Raw genomic sequence first — 22,363 nt, 5'->3', positions numbered from 1 at the left:
GAAGATCGCGATTTATATATTGCCATCTTTCACTTGAATATAAATACTATTATGCCAGTGGCTTTAGGACCTACAGTTAATAATGTGTATGGACTATGGGTCTCAACGACTTTGTGAGCCTGTTGGTAAAGATGACCAGCAGTCGGTGGCTCCCCAGATATTGGCAGCGCGCATAAAACAGTTGGATGCCCCCTTGATACACATAATATCGCGCCTACAATAATGTCAATGAATATAAAACCAGGATCAAACAATCGCGTAGGTCGGGCTGTGGGTAGATCATTAACACGATACATTCAGAGCATGTTTATTGGTGCAATGTGTGGGAAACACACGACAGACCTAGAACAGCCTCGTGAGACCTATAATATGCACACTCATAAATAAATAGATTTGCACCATTGATCGTAGAAAGTTATGAAAATATTCTCCTTGGATGGGATACTAGTGTAAAGCTAGATGTTGCTCAGAGATCTAAAGGGGCCATTATTACCCACATGCTCGTTGTCTTTCCTGACTAGGTTAAGATTTCAGTACAGCTCCGGATCTGAAAGCTTTCTCTTGCTCTCACACTCGCTGGGTTCTCGGGTTAGATTATTGAGCGTTTCAAAGATCTTGCTTAAAAAAAAGATTGAAGTTTGCTCTTACCCACACACTCGTTGGACTCTCTGGCCGTGGCCCTCTGCCAGGGTCGATCGTAGTGGAAAGGTTTACATCTGTCACACTCCGGGCCAGCGGTGTTGTGTTTACAGTCACAAACCAGGTTACTATCCCGGTCCTTGATGCACCTGGACGCATGGCCATTGCACTTGCAGCGGCCTCCGACCTGCAGATCGGAGACGGCGTAATAATAGGACTCCCTGGCTAGCTCCGAATCGTCTTCGTTCTCGTCCCCGAAGGTATGGAGGCGACTGAAGGCCACTTTGATGTCTGTGGCGGTGACCCAGTCTTGGAGGACAGGGCTGTTGTCAAAATCGTGAGCCGAGGGGCGACCGTCCAAGGTGCTGAAAGCGATCAAGCCCCCAGTGAATGGATGCATGTCGGTGTGGGAGTCGGTGCAGATGGCCTCTTGCTCGTTCTGTTTAGTGATCACAGCCTTGTTGGGTTTGTTGTACATTTTTCTACACTGGGTAGAGTAGAACTGAAAGGGCACCCAGGATTTGCCATAGTCCATCGATTTGTAGATGGCCATCGATTCTGGACGTGGGGAACAGAATTGGAGACTGACGTACGTGACTTCGAATTTCTTGCCCAGGGAGAGAGTGAGGGTGGCGTTTTGAGGGTACTGGATGTAGTTCTCCGACTGCCAGCAGGTCAGGTTGTGGGGGTTGTTGAGATCGGTCAGGTAGGCTGGCGGGTGAGCCTTCTTGGGGTCCATCGCGTCGCAGATGTGGCAGTTCCTGAACCGCTCGTCTCCCTTCTCGGTCACCACGCAATACCTGGACGGGGGCTTTCCGCAGGCGCTGGACACTTTCACTTCTTTGCCGAACGCCGAGTTGACGAAGTCGGGGATGCAGCGCCTCGGGTTGCTGTTCTCGTCGTAGCAGGGGTCCGGGGGAGTCTGCTGGGCTGCAAACATGCTCATGCCATAACCCCCGCGGACTCCTTCCACCAGGCAGCTCAAACCCACAAAAGCGCACACAAACTCCCAGAAACTCAACAGCATTTTGTTCTCCCTTCACAGTGTAGCCTCGATTCTCACGGCGAAGGATCCTAGTTAAAAAAAAAACACAAACCCAAATACAAGGAAAGATCAGTTATCACAAATTAAAATAGCAACTAAACTTCCCCAAACCTGGTAAAATAAAGTTTCTAGATTCCTTTACATTCTCTCGGTGACTGTTCTGTGTTACCTGTGAAACGCTTTGATTGAAAGCAGAACAATGCAAAGACCGATGCCCCTTTCTTTAGCTAGGAGACCGCTTTCTACACTGTGCATCAGTCATTCCTGTGCCCCAGTATCGAGGAGAATCTCCCTTTCCTTTGGGACTCTCTGTCTCCGCGCCTTGTGTCTGCATAGAAAGTGAATGACGTGCACAACTCTTGCTAGCTCGAGGTCATCCTGTGCCCTGACGGAGAGTGTCATTCCACACACAGAGGGAGCGAAAACAACGACATCCACTGGTAGTTTATCAATAGCAAGCAGGCATCCTTTCACATGGAGCTCCAGCCACAGAACGAGCCCAATTAGACTGTTTACAGCCTCTGCAATCATTTAACTCGTCCCCTTCAAACTGTTGTAGCCTGATTCTATAGTGTAGGGGTTCACAGATGAGAAATCTTTTTAATGAGGGAAAAAAACCTCGATATGCGTAAGTAACAATAAGGATTGCATAGGCGAAATTTAATGCAGAAAATATCTGCCGTGCAATTATATTCCCAAATATTTGCAGCTTTTGTGCAGTGGAGATTATAGGTGTGGATACACACATTGGCAGGTAGTTGGTGTAAAAAAGCTGCCATGTGTTCTACTCCCAAGTGGATTCAGTGCAATGCTGGGCTGTATTGTAAATTCATCTTTATCGAGGGCGTTGTATATTATTTGGCGAGCAATTCAGCTGATCGTTTTAGATTGTACAATTTATAAGCTGACTACATTCACAAAAATAATTTGCAGTGTTTTTACGGCAAGTTATCGCAATAGATCGCCTCTTCAAATCTGCGGAAGCAGCACAATGAAAACTTGCGAACATTAGGGTTGGTTTTAAATTAGGGGCCAGCGCGCCGTTAAACTTTCAAGCATGTGCTTGGTGTATATTTTACACTTTCAGCTGTACTCACACTTTCCCACTGTGTGAAAACGAGAAATGTGTGCTAATTTGCAGCTGTTTGATGGTTTACAGGCGATCAGACGACAGCTATATACATATCCAAATGATCTCTGCGATTGTGTGTGAAAAATGGAAACGGTACCTTACAGGACATATAAGATCCCACAAATGGATTGATTCCGGCAGACACCTGTCGCTTATTTACCGGCCTTTACCCTGAACCATACCGAGCAGCGCCCAAATGATGCTTTACGGTTTCATCGGAATCGCCCCCCCCTCCCAATTAAGTGGGGTCAAAGGGAAAACCTAACGCAATTTATAAACACGATTTGTTGGTCTAGAATGTAACGCATATCAAGATGCAACTACAAAAAAAGTGCAATTAAAATGTTAATGCGCGTAATAATAGTCGAGGAAGACATTCCGCGGCAGTTTTGTTACAACACAAAAGACTGCTACAAATTCACATGTAAACGATGATTGACACGCCAATGAAATTGTTAACTTGGAGACAGCGCTTCCTAGCACTTTCCAAAAAAAAAGCTGCTGAATAAAAAACGTGCACTCGCCAGAAAAAAAATGTTAGAAAGGAGCTGCAGTCCTAAAACTACTCTATAAAAGGGTGTCAGGAATGGTCTATGAGGCGATTCCTGTCTTACTTCGCAGCCTGGACGGTGTGTAGTTGGAAGTTGTGTGTGTGTGAAAAATTGCAGCGTTTCTGTATATCTACATAAACCAGGCCAGCCCGTTTGAATGTATATTATTGTCAACCCAATGCTCCTGGTTGCAAATTAAAGGGGGGGAAAAAATCAAGAACCTGTTATTGTGGCAAACACAGCTCAGCACAACTGCAGATTTAGACTATGCAAATTTGCTTCCACAATGCTTCTGTAAGGCTCTGCTTGAAAAGGGAGGCTGAATAAATGGGCTGTTGTAAAGCGAATTAGTCCCTGATTAATCTCGCCTCAGTCCTGCTCTCTCAGTGGGGTGGCTTTGGGATTCCAGCCGCTGTCCCCATAGGAAAGCCCCGGCTCAGCAGCCTGGCCTGTCCCCTGTCAGCATGCTGCAGGATTTGTTAACTGTTCACCGTGAAATAGCCCATAATACCTTACCCAAATCGTTTTTACAACACGATCACCCCGGACTCATCGGGGTCGCTACCTAGATCCCAATTAGCAGGCAGACAAATCAGTACCACTAATAATAGTAACCTGTAACTAGGGGGGGGGGCATCTTAGAAGGAGAGCACAGTTTGATTTGCTTTGCATGATAAACACGTCCACTCTATTGATCTTTTAAAAGTTTTTTTTCAGCCAACTTTGTACGTGTTAAAAGTTTAAACAGTTCAACATCTTTGTATATTTGAGGGTCACTATCTTGCATCCTGGCTAGAGGACAAATGATCACACCGAATTCTGTACAGAATCATTTAGGTGGTAGTTTGGGACCATATATTGTCAATCTGATAAAATGATTGGTTTCATCGAACACGATGGAGTCAGTTTAGACTGTGGGTGAAGCGAACCTTGAGGCTTTACTGGATATGACTTTAGAAAAAAATGTTGAGATGGATAATCTATTGGCAGCTAACTATTTAAACAACCCACCTCGTCCTAGATATCGTCACCAGCAACTTTTAAACGGGTTGATACGATACGTTATTTGGCGATTAGTGAAAATATTTACAACCTATTTTTCTGCATGAGCGCCAAGCTGAAAAATGCTTTTGCAACGATAATCAAATAGTTTGACTGAAGTGAACACATTGCAACCATTTCCAGTAAATAGTTTAAAATGCGCGACTTGTTCTATCGAATTTAGCCCTCGGTAATTACTTCAAAAATAACTGCACACCGCCTTTAAAAGTTTAAAACCGATAGCGCCGAGACCACATGAAACAAATAAAATCTCATTTTAAATTAAAATGCTGTCTTTTAGGAACGTTGCTAGTGTTTAAATTTCAACAGTATTTGAAATCAATCAATTTTAATCTTATGCCCTTGCATAACAGTTTTTGCAATCTATCCCGTTAAAGTTTGTAGCGTTTTACAGTATATTAAAATCTAGTACATATTTTCGTCCAATTGTTGCAACTCACTGGCTAGTTCGAGGATTCTATAAATATATTTCGAACGAACTTTACAGTAAATAGTTTAAAAAAACAAACTGTTAGGCATATGCTCAAGAAGGTAACCCCGCTGGATGGCGAGGGACAGTGTATTTCACCTGACCGACATTGTGATTTAAAAGGTTCAGTAATTATTTCGAACTAGTTTCATCCCCTTGCTCCATTCAGTTTAAACGGCCGAGGGAATTGAGAAACTGCCCCACAAGTTGTTCCCATCTTGATTGAGAATGTTATCAATTCACTTTTTTGTTTAATGGCTCGTTTTCCCCAGGTTCTACAAATGAATTCTCCATTAATGATTTGTTCCCACTTGGTAGAAATTCAGCCCAATAGAACGAATCGTTAATTTAACACACAATGAAACCCTGATCTAAAGGCAATACAGGAAAGAAAAACGTATTTACTGCCGAACAAGTAGTTATTCTTCTCAAAAAGAGAAAATGGATGTTATGAGGAATATAACTGCAATTCAACAAAAGGCTGGCATATTCGTATGCGTTTGTATTAAATATGGGAGCATTATAGTCATTTGGTATTAATGGATTAATTAAGGTAAAATTATGACTAGGGTAGATTGGAAACTTTTTGAACATCATTTCAGGCGATTAGAAAAAAAGTCACTTTACACCGTTGGAATTCAGACAGTTCTATCCCAATGATGTGGTAGCACATGTCATGTTGATGTGTTCTAGTGTCTATTATTTTGTCCCTTCGGTCAAAGCGAATGATTTTCACATCAGCTGTATCTGGTCTCAGATGCACAGAGTGAATCTAGCACGGGAGGGGAGGGGGGACGAGCCAGATGACCCCTCTCCAGTTTGTTGATGGCAAGAACAATGTTTGTCTTGTCCAAACACACTGAATTGGTTGAGCACTGTATTCCAGCCTCGCACCCCGCTGCAACTGAAGACAAGCAGCAAAACGTTTGTTCTGCTAGGGAAAGCGGGACAAGCTTTTGTGCAGCGGGTCTCTTTTTATATAACTGGAACTGCACAAAGTTAATGTAAATGATAAGACCACTGAAGAGTTTCAAAGATTTTTCAATCTGCTGCAGTACAAAAACAGAGCACAACACAAGTGATTCTATTCAGATTCAGTTAATTCTAATATGGATTCTAAAAGGCGTTTCATTCATTGACTTGAGTATCAAAATGCAACCGTGTCTTATCATAAGATTCGCCTCTTTTATTACACTTCGTTAAAATGACACTTTACTACGAGCCCATGGTCAGCTTTGTGTACCGTTCTGTAACATACAATCCGTTCTTTAGAAGTAAGCACGACTTTCCAACAAACTTATCATTAACCAAAGCTATCCCTCTAATGACTTTACCTTTGAAACCTTTAAGAGTCGCTCTTTAAAACTGATACAGAGAGGGACCTTACCCCACAGACCGTTTACCATCGCCCAGGACACATAATCTTTGTTTTGTGATTAGGAGGGCCTACTTTGAGGAAACGGCTTGCCTATTCTTTATTTTTCTTTGCAAAACCAGAGATGGGATAGTTTTTATCCACCCCCCCCCCCCCCCCCCAACCCATTTAGAATTTTATCCTGGGCGATCAGAACGAATAGTTACACTGATGGAGCCCATTGGGACTGAACTCTATAAACAATTCACCTCAGAGGACACCCTCCTCCTCTGAAAGCTTGATTCTTGTTCTAGTGATTGAAAGTGTGGTTGTTCCCTGTGAGAGAGGAGAATGGAATAGTCGCATATCCATCTGGGACATTACATGAACTCGGGCAACACTTGTGTTTCTACCAGCACTTTAGCGGCGCTTTAAGGTAGGTTGGACACAACCGAAATCCCCGCTTTCAAGGTTGCAAGCTACCGACACTTCTGTAAGGTACTGAAGAGACGTTTTAAAAATACCCCTCCGATATACGGCACTCTTGAAAGGGCAGTTTCTGCTGGTAAATCACTTACTATTGTATTGCTTTTATCAAGATAGTAACTGCACAATAAACAGCGCCAAAGTGTTTTATTAGGTAGAAGCGTCCAGTGCAGATCGATGTCATAAACATTATTGATTAATTTATTACTGCAAGCGTAGTTTAACAGATCGCATCTAATTAATGTGCTTAAAACAATATTTTAAAAAACTTCATTATTTTCAGTCATCCGAATCATAGCGTGAACTTTTAACGGTTATTTGACCTAAGTTTGGTAAATATGATGGTGGTTGTACTGTTAAGGATGTTTAAAGAGATACTATTGACCAGAACTCTAATCTGCGATCACATTTCACGGGTCGGTGGACAGGCTATAGAAGCTATCAGTGAACAATTCAATAAACTAGATTTAACTTTCAGGCTTGGTGTCGAAGTGATCTGGATTCCGAACAGGCGGACCAGTAAAAATGGGAATGTCTCCTGAACTTAAAGCGGGCAAACCCTGATTTTGGGAAGTGGGATAATCAGTTTGGAGGGCCACAACAAAGCGTGGAGCGATTGAAGCAAGAGGTTAAAACAACTTTTTGTTCTTTAGCTGACAAAATTTTACCTCTTTTTAAAAAAAAACGAACTTCCAATGGAACAGAGCTCGATAGCAAGAGCTGGTCTTGCCAGAGTGAACCTCAGTTCGGTAAAAGATAGATTGTCGTCCCGTCCCCCCTTTTTAAGAAGGCGATAGTTCTAATAAAGTGCGCAATGAATCGGGTCAGAACTGAATTTCACTCTGTGGCGGGACGGTCCCTCTCACATTGAACACGAGTCTGCAGAAATAAATAAGAGGTAAAATAAATCCAGCCATCAATTTAAAGAGATCTTTTGAACGTACGTTTAAAATTTGCATGGGTATTGTCGAACTGAAGCTCGCAGAGCCGATTGCACTTTCTAGCTCTGGGGGTCGTTGGGACATCAGAAAGTTTCCACCACTCCAGCTTTGTGTCATTCCCTTGGGACCAGAAGGCTGCTCGTTCCTTCCCTCTTGAAATGCAGTTAAGATACAGATGCAAAGTCAGTTTTCCATTCTATTTCCCCTACTGACCAATCTCGACCACACTGCAATGCACCCTTGTGTGAAATCCAACCAGCTACCCCCCACCCCCCCCCCCCCCAACACACACACACACACAAAAAGGAGTTCTGCTAAGTAATTGTAGGGTTATGGAAATCCACGAAGCCCCTGTTTAAATAAGCAGCGAGTAATCGGCGGCGATTTATTCCGCGGACTGACAGTTCCTTTGAACAGTAACGGAATGGTATTTTCTGGCTTTCTGAAAGCTTTTCTTAAAGATTTTTTCAGATGAGACTGTAGGGATGAATGCGGGCATTATGCAGCCCAGTCGCTATTCTGAAATGCCAAATTAATTACGAGGGCCTGCTTCTGTGCAAGGGTCCCTGCGAGAAAGCTTCGGTGTGAAATTATGTGTTTTAAGAAAGATTTAAACAAACACGCCCCCCTCCCCCTTCCCCACTAAAATAAAAGAACAAGGCACGAAACTTTCAAATCTGTCGAGATACCAGTCGGTACACCGATTACAGCGTGAGCACTTTGAATAATTGAACTTTCTTCTAAATATTGCACCGATTTTTGCATTCTTTTGTCGACTCTTGATGGTTGCAAACTCTTCACACTTTAAACATGGCAAGCTGGTGGGCCCGGCCGAAAACTCAAACCTTATGGGCTGCCGACCAAAGCTCGTAGGCACCCGTTTACATTTTTCAAAAATGTATTGACTTTACATTGGCAATGCGCTACCCTGCTTCCCACGGATGGAAAAGCAGACGGATACTGACCTGGAATGTACAGCCAGCACCAGAGTTATACCCAGAACATATTGCTGCAGCTAGCCTCTCTTTTTTTTCACATAGTAAAACACAGGGTAACTTTCCTTTAGCGGGTTTGCCAGCAAATCTTTGTTGTGTGGTTTCGACCTTCTTTATAAACTCTGCCAAAGTCAACACGCCAATGTTTTTACTAATAATTTAATTTTAATGGAAGGGAGGGGGCGGATCCCGGGGAACACAGTTGAAATCAACCGGAACGAAACTTCAATTGTCAGACTTCCTCAGATTTTTTCCCTCTTAGAAACTTTTCTACAACAGATAATGTGCAAACGTAACATTGTAAAACGACAAGTTAAGTCTTATAAAATACAATTTAATAAAAAATATATGAGTATAGAATTAATTGCCGTACGCACCTTAAAAAAAATTAATCATTTGAAATAAACCTAATTGTTGCTTAAATATCTGCTGGCAAATTCAGATTAGTTAATGAAAACATGCACAGGTTCGTCACCTTTATTGCAATGATTTGAGAAGGAGATCCAGACTTGGTGCTCACTTTTGTAATGCAGACCAAAGCAGACTCGTTCATTCCCTTTAAGTGGCAAAAAGTCAGCTCACGTGACGATAGCGGGACTTTCCGTCTTCTCCTTTCAAGCCCATATACACCTGCAAAAAAGATTCAACATCTGGAAGCTGAACTCGCTTGTAAATGAAGCTGGGGGGGCTGGCCCCCAGTGACGGCCGACATATCTGCGAATTGTGCGTGTAATTTGTGCATGTGTAATGTGTATGTGTAATGTGGGGCTGTGATGTGTAATATCTGCGTGTGTATTTGTAATGTAAGAAGAGCACTGGAGTTAGCCCCGGTGTGCTGGCCAATGTTTATCCCTCAATCAAAATCACAAAAACAGACCGGTCATTATCACAGTACTGTTTGTGGGAGCTTGCTGTGCGCAAATTGGCTATTGCGTTTCCTACATCACAACAGTGGCTACACTTCAAAAAGTACTTCATTGGCTGTAAAGCGCTCTGGGAGGTCCTGAGGTCGTGAAAGGTGCTATATAAATGCAAGTCTTTCTTTGTATGTTTAATACGTGTGTACGTATGTGTAATGTTTGTGTATGTGTAATGTGTGTATGTGCAATGTACATATGCAATGTGTGTAATGTGTGTATGTGTAATGTGTGTATGTGCAATATATACATGCAATGTTTGTGTGTATGTGTAATGTGTGTATGTGCAATGTATATATGCAATGTGTGTAATGTGTGTATGTGTAATGTGTGTATGTGCAATATATACATGCAATGTTTGTGTGTATGTGTAATGTGTGTATGTGCAATGTATATATGCAATGTGTGTAATGTGTGTATGTGTAATGTGTGTATGTGCAATATATACATGCAATGTTTGTGTGTATGTGTAATGTGTGTATGTGCAATGTATATATGCAATGTTTGTGTGTATGTGTAATGTTTGTGTATGTGTAATGTGTGTATGTGCAATGTATATATGCAATGTTTGTGTGTATGTGTAATGTGTGTATGTGTAATGTGTGTATGCAATGTGTGTAATGTGTGTGTGTGGGGAGGGAAGGTCAGTGCACATTCAGAAACTCCAACGCCTATGAATTGCGCTCCTTTGTTTTGTTAACCACATGTGATGGAGTAAGTGTCGCTGCCGTACATGGCACGATTGGCACTGCCCGCCCCAGAGATGATCAGGGATATATCATAAAATACACGAGCTATTCCGAACATCACAATCCTAAGATTTTATTCACTCTCTCACGATTGAATTGACTTACACATGTAATATTCATTGATAAAATATCGCTGTCAACCCCAATCTCTTTCCATCTTGTGACCCGACTTAAGCAGAACATTTTAAATTAACATAACAGTATTGACCTATAACTTTCACAAATGTTTATCATTATGGCGGGGACGAGTTTGTCCATGTATTTAATTGTTTTCCGGGATAACATTTTAAATTAAAGGATTGAAACTCAATCCCCTGAAGAAGCGTTTCTGTTGTAACTGAAAGGGAATCTCTTATTAAAATGATTCATTGATATTTTGGAAGTGATAGAACCCCGAACTTTTCAGTAACTAGAGAGCAATTATTGGGAAAACTACTTTAACGAAATAACTGGTACAATAATTTTTAAAAAGGGGTTTAAAGATTCATATAAAGCTTGTCTCAATCCATCTTCATCATAATGAAACCACAATACAATAAAACAATGTTAAAACCGAGTAGACATAATCCTTTGATAGTTTATTTTTTATCTGATGTCCAGGGACAAAATCTGCCACTGGCTCACAGTCTTTAAAGATCCGTAATACTGATACTAAATAACGTGGTGCATCAAATGGCCAAAAAAAGCACAAATTCAGAGTTCTTTAAAAAAAAAGAAAAATCCTTCAGAACGAAAGTGGAGGGGATCAGCCCAAGGAAAGCGCAGTGTTCAGGATTTGCAATAGAGAGTGAAACAAGTTCACTCACACAGCCCAAACCTCGATATTAAAGTACCAGCCATGTTCGAAATTGATGGAATCTCCCGGAGAGCAAGAGAACCTCAGGGCAGGCAATCCGAATGTTTCCCAGTCAGCTCTTAAACTATTAAGCAGATATTTTCAAAATGTGTTCTGTGACTTCCCCAGGCTGCCCTTACACGGACAGTCACTTCCAAAAGTCACTGAAATATCAGCAGCCATCCATATTTTTCTCTGTCACAATTTCTGTAGAGAGGATGGTCAGCAGAAAAAACATTAAAGAGCAAATGTTGGAGAGCGTTGAGAAGGACGAGAGGAAAGGCTGCTGGAAATCGGAATACAGTCAGCTCATGTTGATATCTTTGTAAGTGTTCTATCAAACTATAAGATTGGCCCTTTCTGTACAAATGATATCAATGAAATACAGAAAATACATGAAAGAAATAGAAAGTGCCCCGATTCGGCCCGTTCCAATTACTCCGTCCGTTTTACCTCGTCCTTCCTGCTTTTTCACCAATTTCGAAAGCGGGACGTTCCTTCGTTTGGCAGGATCTGTACAGCATGTTTTATGGCTCGAGGTGTGATCTAGTTGTTGTGGCAATGATTGTAGGTGGGCTCAGGCACACCACCGGTGATAGTAAACCAGATTTATTTTAAGATTGAGCCGCGTTTAAAGTGTCACCAGACGAAAACCTTTCATTTTGCCCGACTCACCGTGTAGTCAGTTCCAGTGGAACTTTAAACATAGGAAATCAACAACAAAAAAACGTTTACGACTGTGTGAACTCGATATCCCATCGCAACTGGTCAGAGTATCTCAGATTTCTTCACAGTCTCCTTACCCTGTAATTGTCAGCCATGTGGCTTTGCTGAGGGAACCCACAAGGCAATGGACAACACGACTTCTTCGCAATTTCTTTCGGAACTTTCTTTCAGCAAGTGTTGGTGCCAATATTTTGGTCAGAATGATCTGAATCAGAATTTCAGCAGAACAATCCGTTCTCGCTAACTGAGCGACCAGTGTGCTTAATAATGCCGCTTTTAATTCGATGAATGTTTTGATAATCACACTCAGGTTTCGTGTGTATATTATCCCGAAAGCTTTACCTTCTTGTTATTCGCTGTTGCACACTCAGAATTGCCACGAATTCTGCAGTAGTGCAACAATACTTGCACCTCAAGAGCCACAGCAGGTGTGAGATGGGACTCTTGAAGGTTGGGCTGTCATTGGGCCCCAGAACGTGAGTCAGGAGGAGCAGCTATTCCAGTAAAAGCACCCGCTTCGTGTGGTCAGGCACGGGTGGCTATGATCGGAGTTTTTTAAAGCATTTATTCATGTGCCGAAGATGCTGTGCTACTTCAGCTATAACCAAACAATCAGCGTTTATTAGAACTGTGCAATAAAACTACAAACCTACCGAAATTGGTTTCAGCATGAAACATCTCATATGGAAAGAATATCCCAAGTACTTGAAATATTAATGTGCTACTAAACCATAAACATTTGTATGTGCGAATTAATAATATAGAACCCTTAAGGAGAACATCACCAGCTTTGTTTTGCAATTTCATTAACTGAACATTTTATTGTAGTAATAAAACATGTAAAATTTGCTTGATTTCTGAAGAAGTAGGAGAAGTAAAGAGAAGGTAAGTGGAGAAATGGTTATAGTCCGTAGCTTTACAAGAACCACCCACCACATTTAATACGCTGGCACATCTCCCGTGGCGTTGCTCATGGTGAGTGGGAGGATATCCTGCTTTCTAACAAACAATAAGCTTATTATCAACAAAGTGTGAGGGGTAAGTGTTACTGGAAATACATTATAGGCAAGAAATGTATTTTTTATCTATTAACTGTACTCCTTTCCAAACTGACTGCTCGGTTTACAGAGCACAATGGCGCCACCTAGTGACACTTTTATTAGTTTCGTTCGGATTTTCAAATCTTTTACAAAAGTGATGCCCTTTGTTTAAAGGACAATTAGTATTATTTTAGTATATTAGTATATTTTCCCCAAGGCGTTTTTATTGCTTAATTTGATTAGTACCCGAGACAAATCTTTTTACAAGTACCTCATTCAAACGAATAACAGGGAAAATGGGAGTAGCGTTTGTTCAGTTGAAAGAAACTGGTGTTTGTTTCAAGAACACCAGACATGAAGAAGAAATAGGTTTGGTTAATGTCTCTAATCTTACTTTATGAATTGAGAAATTTACGGGACAGACGGGCCTGTGGGTTCTATGCGAGAGGAATGCATCGGCAGGGCCGCTCGTCCTCAAAGTGTCAACGATGACAGAATAAACTTGAAATTTTGCTACAGACTCGCGGCCACCTCGGAAAGGGTTGAGTTCTGAACGGTATTTTTGGTTTTAATTCCTCCGTCGATCTAAAGGCAGTAGTTTGGCCGAAGACCTAAAGCTGCCCCACCTGGACAGCGAACAGAACAATCGAAAAGGGGGAAATTAAAGGTGAACTTTTCAGACTGCACAACTCCGACAGGTAGAATATGAAGCTCGTTCTGCTTTCCTTAAGAACAGTTCCAGCATGTTCATATTTCTTGATAATCTGGGTTGACTTTGGGGGAAAGTGCTCGCAGTGAGCACTTTGTTTCTTTGCACATCAAGGGTTCAGAGCTGAAATGAAAGACATGAGTAAAATTTGAGCAAAGCACGAGAGACTTTCTGTACCGCAAAAAAAGCAGAGTTCTACATTTATCGTTCTAATAATTCGAGAACTGCGAGCACCTCAAACCTCATTTTGAGGTAAACCTCATTGAAAGTTTATATCGTTCCGTATATTTGATTCCAGCTGCCCCATTCAAAGAAAGGACTCGACCATTGTAAACCCGAGTGATATACCTTTAAAAGAAAGTATGCCCCAGAACTACAGCCAAAAGTCACCATACCTCAAACCTCAACAAACGAGCGATATTTGGATTAATTCACATAAATAAACTTTGCATATATGAGAGACACCAGTATGTTTATATGTATGTGACGCCTTGTCTAAATCGAGGACAATTAACTATTTAATATTAAACATACAGACGAAGAAATTGAAGTGAAATTAGAGGAGACAGACTGTAATGGCTTCAATGGTGTTAGCAATAGATTAGGAGAGGAGCCTTAAATCCTGAGAAATAATAGAAAGAAAGACTTGCATTTATATAGCGCCTTTCGCGACCACGGGACGACTCAAAGCGCTTTACAGCCAATGAGGTACTTTTTGAAGTGTGGTTATTGTTGTAATGTAGGGAACGCGACAGCCAATTTGCGCACAGCAAGCTCCCACAAACAGCAATGTGATAATGACCAGATAATCTATTTTTGTTATGTTGGTTGAGGGATAAATATTGGCCAGGACACTGGGGAGAACTCCCCTGCTCTTCTTCGAAATAGTGCCATGGGATCTTTCACGTCCAGCTGAGAAAGCAGACGTCTCAGTTTAATGTCTCATCCGAAAGACGGCACCTCCGACAGTGCAGCACTCCCTCAGCACTGCACTGGAGTGTCAGCCTAGATTTTTGTACTTCAAGTCCCTGGAGTGGGACTTGAACCCACAACCTTCACACTCGGAGGCGAGGGTGCTGCCCACTGAGCCAGGGCTGACACTAATATATAAAAATGGATAGAAATTGAAAGAAATAGTACTAATTAAAACAAATGGAAAGCTTGTGTGTGTGTGTGTGTGTTATACTTGAGACGGAAGTGACATTGAGTGGAATAGAGAATTACAGATTAGAAAAAGGAACACACTCTTTCAGGAATTGTAAGGTTAGCAAAGATGGTGAAATATACCGATTTGAAAAGGATAAAGAGCGCACTGTAATAGAATCCAGAGGCGATAAAGGGACAGATGTAAAGCTCTTGATCCAGTTTCTGAAATCGATTTATATAAAGCCCCTTAAAGACTAATCATGTACATCCAGCTCAGGTATATCGTAATATCTAAATCAATGTACCAGAGAAGGGATTTGAGGTTATACATTTGATACAAGTATATTTTGCAGCGGAGATGATATCCTACGGGACAAGACTTGTTTTATGCAGAATATCTAACCGATATTTTAAATCCATTGTCAAGATTATTTAATGTAATATTTTTACAAACTGTATGATTTTAGTACAATTATAAATCCTTTCTAGATTTAAAAATCAGCAAATCACAGCGACAGAGCTGTGGCCATTGGGGTTTGCGGTTCATTCTGTCCCACGTCTGTGTCAGTCTGTAATGTGTCGAATTTCTCACCGCTGTCATATCACAAGAGGCGCATCGATGATTTCCCTAAAACATTGCAATTTAAGTGGGAAAATGTCATGTTGTTACATACTGACATATTTACAGAATAAACGTTTTAAACAGCTGCTCGTTATTGGGCAGGAAAGATCAAACGTTCATTTATTTTTTTTATCTTTTGGCACTCAGTTTAAACATAGCGCACACGGCAGAATGTCAACGGTATTGACAAAATGCTTCTGACAAGCCCCTCGTTTTGCCAGCCTTTCCTGGCCGCGCTGATTAAACTGTCCTCAAGCCAGGCTGAGACATCACTTGGTGTTAATTAGTGTGAGCGAGGAACTAGTCAACCCGTCGACCGGTTCCCATCCCGAGCTGGCGTTTTAAGTCAGTAGCAGGTCAGAGCCGGGAGTTGGATGAGTGTCAGTTGTGTGAGTGAACGCTGCCTTGCTCTATAAAGATTCTCATTAGGCTGCGGTACTGGGGGAGAGGATTGCAAATCCATTCACTCTGCGGTTTGGCACCAACACAAAAGCAGGACGGGAGCCTTTCCCCTTTTTTTTGTTTCCTTTTTTGACTTTGACACTTATTATGAAAGGAGCCGTGTCTCTAATCTGGGATCAAGCCTTCAGTTTTATATTATTGTGTAGACGGCGTATCAATAAACCGCTGGCATTTTAATAACCTGTTTAGGTATCTCACACATCGACTGCCCACAAAAAGCTTTGCAATAAATCTCACTTTCCTTCTTTTTAACTGGAAAGATAAAAACACATGGGTACTTGTAACAATCTCTCATATTTGTTAGTATGCGGCGTTGAGAGCTGTGCCAGCGTTTGGCTCCCGTCCCATTGCCCTGTTCTAGGGAGGTGCAGGTACCAGGTGCCAGTGTCCAACCCACCTCTATTCTATCTCTGATGGAGTGAAGGCAATTTTTCAAATTGACGAAAATTAAGATATCACGCACATTTAAATAAAAATGCATCAGCGCGAATAATGAATCAAAGTGGGCCATTGCAATCGAATGGTTTCTTTGCTTATTGACAATAATTTAACTTATTTTACGTTGTGGCCCGTTCCGTAAAACTTGGTCCAAAAAGGTAACATTATATTACGAGATTACGATGAATGGATTAAGAGACAGGCGGAGGAGAAGGGACGAAAGAGAATTTTAGGTTGGCCGACTTCTTCAGCTCCTCTGGACCCCAAAGGTTCTAATAGAATTTAAAATTGTTTTAGTTTCTAAAAAGTGTCGCCCCATTAGATTCTAACATCCCCTTTTCAGGCCGTGAATAAATGTTTAACTCTTTAATTGGGAGGGCGTCATTGTTACTTGTGCAAATTCGAAACGATTGAAGTCTTCAAAAAACATTTTATGGAGATTTAGCAAATTACGGTCCCACACTGATTTCTCAAAGAATGCACTCCCCCCTCCTTCATCCCCTAGACCTCGGAAGGAAATGTCCCGTTTCCCCGGACCAGCAGTTGCTCAAGTTTTGACTTCAGTACCTGTGATTTAAATGGCAAGAGTGCCTTTACATTACTATATAAGTCCACCTCAAAATTGAGTGGACCGCTCACCACCTCTGCAGAGCTCCGTAAACACCAGGACATTTTAAAACCACACATCAACGTTCTATATTGATCCAAAATGTTTGCATAGTATACCAGCAACACATTCTAACACAACAGAGTGCCAGATCCCAGCCATTGGGAATCTGAACTGATTGCGTGGTAGTATGAAGGAATTTTTATATTGTGCATGAGGTGTGGGTCTCATGCAGCCGGTGACAAGAAGATAAACTGGCAAGATTAACTTAGGCCAATGACTCGGAAAAATTCTGCCGGCGTTTGCGAATCCTGCCCGGTTTATCATTAATGCTGCTGCTGGCTGCTTCAGACTTGCATGTCATTAGCTGGAATGGATGTGTGGAGAGGGTCAAATGCAAACTAACCAGCACTTGCTGAATGCACCTTGTTGGTTCCGACACCAGTCTATGTAAACGCTGTCACTTGCTCACTAAGGAAGAAATAATTTGCATTTATATAGTGCCTTTCTCGACCCCAGGACGTCCCAAAGCGCTCCACAGCCAATGAAGTACTTTTAAAGTGTAGTCACTGTTGTAATGTAGGAAAATGCCATGCCATATATTCCGAGCATTTCTGTATTCCTAGGAACCTCCAGGGTGAAGCTTACGAGATACCTGTCACTGTTACAGTTGTCCCTAGGTGCACCCTGTTGTTTTGGAAACCCCCTTCATCTACTTCAGATTCAGATTTGGTAGACTTAGAATATTCACAGACAATTTCTGGGTACCAAAGGACTTCCCAGTGAATACTTTGAGGACTAAAGGACTTGTTTCCATTGTTGAGAAATGGCTATTTAAGGGAATTCATTCTGGACCACCCCTTATTGAGTTACGAACATATGACAGTGATGGACCGAAGACCCATTTGTCCATCCGGCCTGTCCCACAGAACCGTGATGCCTTGTGCATTACAATGGCCCAGTAATTCCTCTCCCAACGCGTGAGTACGGACGGGGTACTCACGCGTGTGCCCGGAGGAATTGACGGTTTTCAGCATGCACAGTGCATGCGGGGAAAACTGGCATTTCCTCTCCTCTGACCCAAGGGGTTAAGAGGCTGAACGCGTGCGCGCAGGAGTCTGCGCGTGCAACTGGGATTTCCTTTATTTTTAGAGAGTTGTGCATGTGTAAAGGCCTCCGGTTTTTACGCATTGAAAAACCACACGTAAGTACTTAGTTTTACAGGTAAGTGGTTTATTAATACAATTTATTTAAAAAATTTCCACAGGTTTATTATTTTTAAAGAATTTACAGTAAGGTAAGTTTAGTTTTAGCCCTGATTTTTTATATAATAATTTTTTTCAAATTTTAAAATTATTGTTTAAAATAGTTTTTTACAGTTATTTATGGCTCATTTAAGTAGTGCAATGTTTTTTTAAAATTTTCTTTCAAGTTTAAGTAGTGTTTTGGGGCCAGGAGTTTTCATGAGTTTGACAGCTCCTACTCTCAAACTCATGAATGAACTTTTGCAACCTCCCATTGGTTGCCCTGTGCTCACGTGATCCCAGCCGGCTCATCGCACTAAGTACGCCGCTGGGTCACGCACGCACAGCGCGGCAGGACCTCAAGCGGGCCAGTGAGAGGAAATGCAATGCGGGCCAGGATTAAAATGTCAGCGCGCCGGGTAAGTGCACATCGGGGGCTTGCACGCGCGGCAAGCTCCCGATCCTAATTTCAGGGCCAAGATATACACTCCCCATCCCGTCTGAAAGCCACCTAATCTCCTGGGAGAGGAGAAAATCCGAATATAAACCCAGGCCAATTGGGGGCGGGGCGGGGGGGGGGGGGGGGGGAATTTGGAAAATTCCTCACTGATCCCTTTAGGTGATCAAAACTAGTCCAGGAGACCACTCTGGTCCTGATTAATGTTATACAGCACCTACCTTTTATATGAGGTGATCTCCGCCCCAGCCAGAAACAGGTCCAGCTCTCACTTGAGGGAATTTAGCGACTCAGTGTTCATCGCTCGAGCGGGCAATCTGTTTCACAAGTCCACTATTCTCTGGGAAAAGAACCACCTCTTAACATTTAAGTTGGGGCGGCATCTTTGCTCTGAAAACTTAGGTGTAAACTTTAAGATGTGTCCGTGGTTTCTCTGCAAGTCACTTAGGTACATATCATGGGGCCTGCTATGCTATGCAATTTACGCCGAATCTCCACACCTACAAAAGTTGAAAAGCATAAAGAAATGTATAAAAATAACACAAGCCTGTCAGAAAATCTTACAGATTTCTGAATTTGATCAACATAAAACAACTCATGACTTTTATGGCTTGTTAGTCATGTGACCAAGTTCCCTTGTGATCGAAGTATCATACATGTCTTTTTGCCATTTACTGGACAATTATTATTGTCAATTCTGGACTCAATGTGGAGCTCATTTGAATGAAGAACACTATTGCTATTCAGGAGTAAAAATATTTGTCACACTTAAAGCCCTTACAATGTATGTTTTCTTATTCGCAAAAACGCACTACTTATTTGAGCTGAAGGGCACAGACTGAGGATCATTGATGTGATCCTTCCAAATTTGTGTTTCTTTTTTTGTACTGCCTTCTACTTCTCTTGTTTTATTTTGCCATTTTTCTTTTGATATCTATTCTCTCATTTCTCACTTTGACAGCTTTGGAAATCCTTAGGACTGCCCGAGCTGAGGGGATGGATGATTGATTTCTCCCCTCTCCAGAAAGAGGCAGCTGCCTGGCCTGGGGGGAGGAGATGAATGGTTGGTCCCGCCCCCCCTCCCCAGAAAGAAGATGCAGCTGCCCTCTTGGCCCCCTTTGTAAGGGACAGAAATATCTTTAAATATGTCTCCTCTTTGGGGGTCCAGGTCATGACCGAGGCCTGAAGGTCCAGGTAGGCCCCACTTCTACCATTCGAAGGGCCAGTACACCTGCTGAGGTTGTGTCTGGGTACCTAACTTAATCAGCTCTGAGACTGTGCACGTTTTCAGGGTAGAGAAAACAGCACAGAGTGGCACTGAGCAGAGCTGGGGCACTTGAATGGCAGAGCTTTGGTGGGAACAGAGACTCAACAGAGTAAAGTACCCATGATGGAGGATTAATGAAGGGGGGAAAGGAATAAGGACCAATCATGCAACTGAAAATGGGTTAAAATCTTTCCCATTAATCTAATTGGTTCATGTAAGAAGTCACACAACACCAAGTTATAGTCCAACAGTTTTATTTGAAATCACAGTGATTTCAAATAAAACTGTTGGACTATAACCTGGTGTTGTGTGACTTCTTACATTTGTCCACCCCAGTCCAACACCCGCATCTCCACACCATAATTGGTTCATGGTATCCCTTGGTTAGCACAGGCCAATGTTGACATCTGGTTTGTCCATGGTGTTATATGCTTACAAGGGCCAATAGAGGCTCACTACGTTACAATCATACAATATCACAAACACACAGCTATATGGGATTCTTTATAAGCAGGTCATAATTTTATTGTAAATGGCACATAAGAAAAATCTCGGGGGAAATATTTTACCTATTATATCAACTAAACAATAATTGCTTTGCACATAACAGTGATATAAAACAGAAGCACTTAGTTTTGTGCCCCCCAAAAATTACCAAACAATTTTTGTTAAAATTAGAAGATCGCCCATGGCGTTGCTCATGGTAAGTCCCAAAATATGGTGTTTTATAATGGGAGATTAGTTATACCATGCAGTCTATCACTATGTAATATAATTGGTCTCCTATAGCATTGCTCATGGACAGCGCCTCCATTATAAATCTCAATATAAGAATTTATCATACAAATAGTTGACAGGACGCTTGTCTAGATGTAAGATTTTTAAAATATATATAGCTGTATCAATTAATTATTCCAATACTATAAATTATGGTACAAACATCCAATATATTAGTAAGTATTTTATATTATATAAATAGCATAGGCAATTAATAATATAAATTATATAAATGTCTGATAGATAAATAAATATAAAATAATTGTGTTATATATAAAAACCCAATAGATTTATAGAAATATGTTACTAACTAATCTAATTACTAATTTGCCCTTAGGAGGAGAGAGAGAGAGATGTAGTAACCTTGGATCTGGCAGTTTTACATCTAGTTGCAGATTGGACAGACTGTCTTTGTGAGCTGCCTAGTGTATTCAAGGCCCATGAGCAGCCAACAGAAAAGGAGCAACCAGGGCTTGGGATTGAAGGCTAGGCCTGGGCCCAACAGGAGCTGCACTAGGTAATAGTAAATACGAGCTGTCTGTCTGACAGTAGCGGAGAGAAGTGCATCACGGACTCGGAAGGTGAGAAAAAAATGGACAGCAGTGTGAACTGTTAAGTGCGGCAAAGGAACAATAATGCACAGGGTGAGTACGAGGAAAGGAAGGTGCATAATCGAGCTGTAGGATGACACAAACTGCCTCTGATGTCCTCAGCATGAAGGTTGGGAGAAAAATGCTGGAGAGCTGGTCAGGAGTTGGATCACAGTGGTCAGCTCAACCCCTTGATTTTTTTTGTTGCGCTACCATTCTATTTCCGTCTAGTGGAGGCTGTGCAAATCAGTACCTTTTTTTTTAACGAGATTGCATTTGCGCCTCGGAAGGGAGGTGTCACTATATTATCATTACCATTACAGCACTGCCGATTGGTTTCAATGGATTGCGGGAATGACAGCATTACCAGCTTATGGATTTTAATATATTACTAACCGATCTCCCATGGCATTGCACATGGGGAGTCAAGAACAAGTGTAGTATTGTGATGAAATAGTTAGAAGGTGGGGGATAATTGGAGCAAGCATTAGACATAATTTAGTCCTGATTTAAAAGTCATACATTCTGTCCTTATTTTTAAAGAATTATTTTATTTTATTATTTATAGTTAAATAGCAACACTTATGGGAATTTGGGAAGCACAGAAGTAGAGTTTCTCTGCAGCAAAGACTGAGGAGCTGGGGACACAAAATGGAGTCACTACTGTGCTACTACTGACAGAAGATGGAATTATAGTGTGGCAGGTTTACATGGATAGTTTGCATTATAAATGTGGACATAAGAATTTATAACAGGACAAATTGTCCACAAAATCCACTGCAGGTAGATAAGTAAATACATTTATCCCCCTCACACATATAATGGGCTGGAAATTGTGGTTGGAGGCTTCCCACGGGTGAATGCCTCCTAACCGCAAGAAAACTCCGCACCTACCTGGTGCCTCCGCACCTTCGAAGGCTCGCGTTCCTGGGCCTGTGGGTGTACGCCTGCGTAACGGCCCACATATCCCAGGAGCGCATGCGGTTCGCAAGCGTCCCTGGAATCCCCATAAGCATTTAAAAAAACGCTATCACAGCACTTAAATAAAAATAGATAATCACGTGGTCAAAATTAATTAAAATACAATTTAATTGAACATTTAA

At 41.7% G+C, this 22,363-nt stretch overlaps 1 protein-coding gene across 6 annotated transcripts in view; it reads right to left on the bottom strand.

The window, feature by feature from the left end:
* The window catches only part of LOC147102764 (netrin-1), a 247,306-nt gene extending 235,439 nt beyond the window's left edge, over window positions 1–11,867 (bottom strand). For 2 of the 6 annotated variants that reach the window (XM_085963552.1, XM_085963553.1), the window contains exons 1-2: window positions 1,854–2,114; window positions 649–1,713 (exon numbers count right to left, since the gene is read on the bottom strand). In XM_085963552.1, the coding sequence (XP_085819678.1) occupies window positions 649–1,666 (1,018 nt within the window). In that variant the 5' untranslated portion in view covers window positions 1,667–1,713; window positions 1,854–2,114. Of the gene's footprint in view, window positions 1–648; window positions 1,714–1,853; window positions 2,115–7,682; window positions 7,891–8,644; window positions 8,769–9,149; window positions 9,305–11,628 lie in introns of those variants that run through there. The other 4 variants (XM_085963549.1, XM_085963551.1, XM_085963550.1 and 1 more) reach the window with 4 other exon arrangements.
* Between the last annotated feature and the right edge of the window lie 10,496 nt (window positions 11,868–22,363).

This window comes from Somniosus microcephalus, chromosome 21 (assembly GCF_052327205.1).
Source record: "Somniosus microcephalus isolate GS21.2 chromosome 21, FLI_Smic_1.0, whole genome shotgun sequence".
NCBI classification, from domain to species: domain Eukaryota; kingdom Metazoa; phylum Chordata; class Chondrichthyes; order Squaliformes; family Somniosidae; genus Somniosus; species Somniosus microcephalus.
Note: the sequence above shows the minus strand (reverse complement) of the source record. Positions and strands in the feature narration are given on the sequence as shown.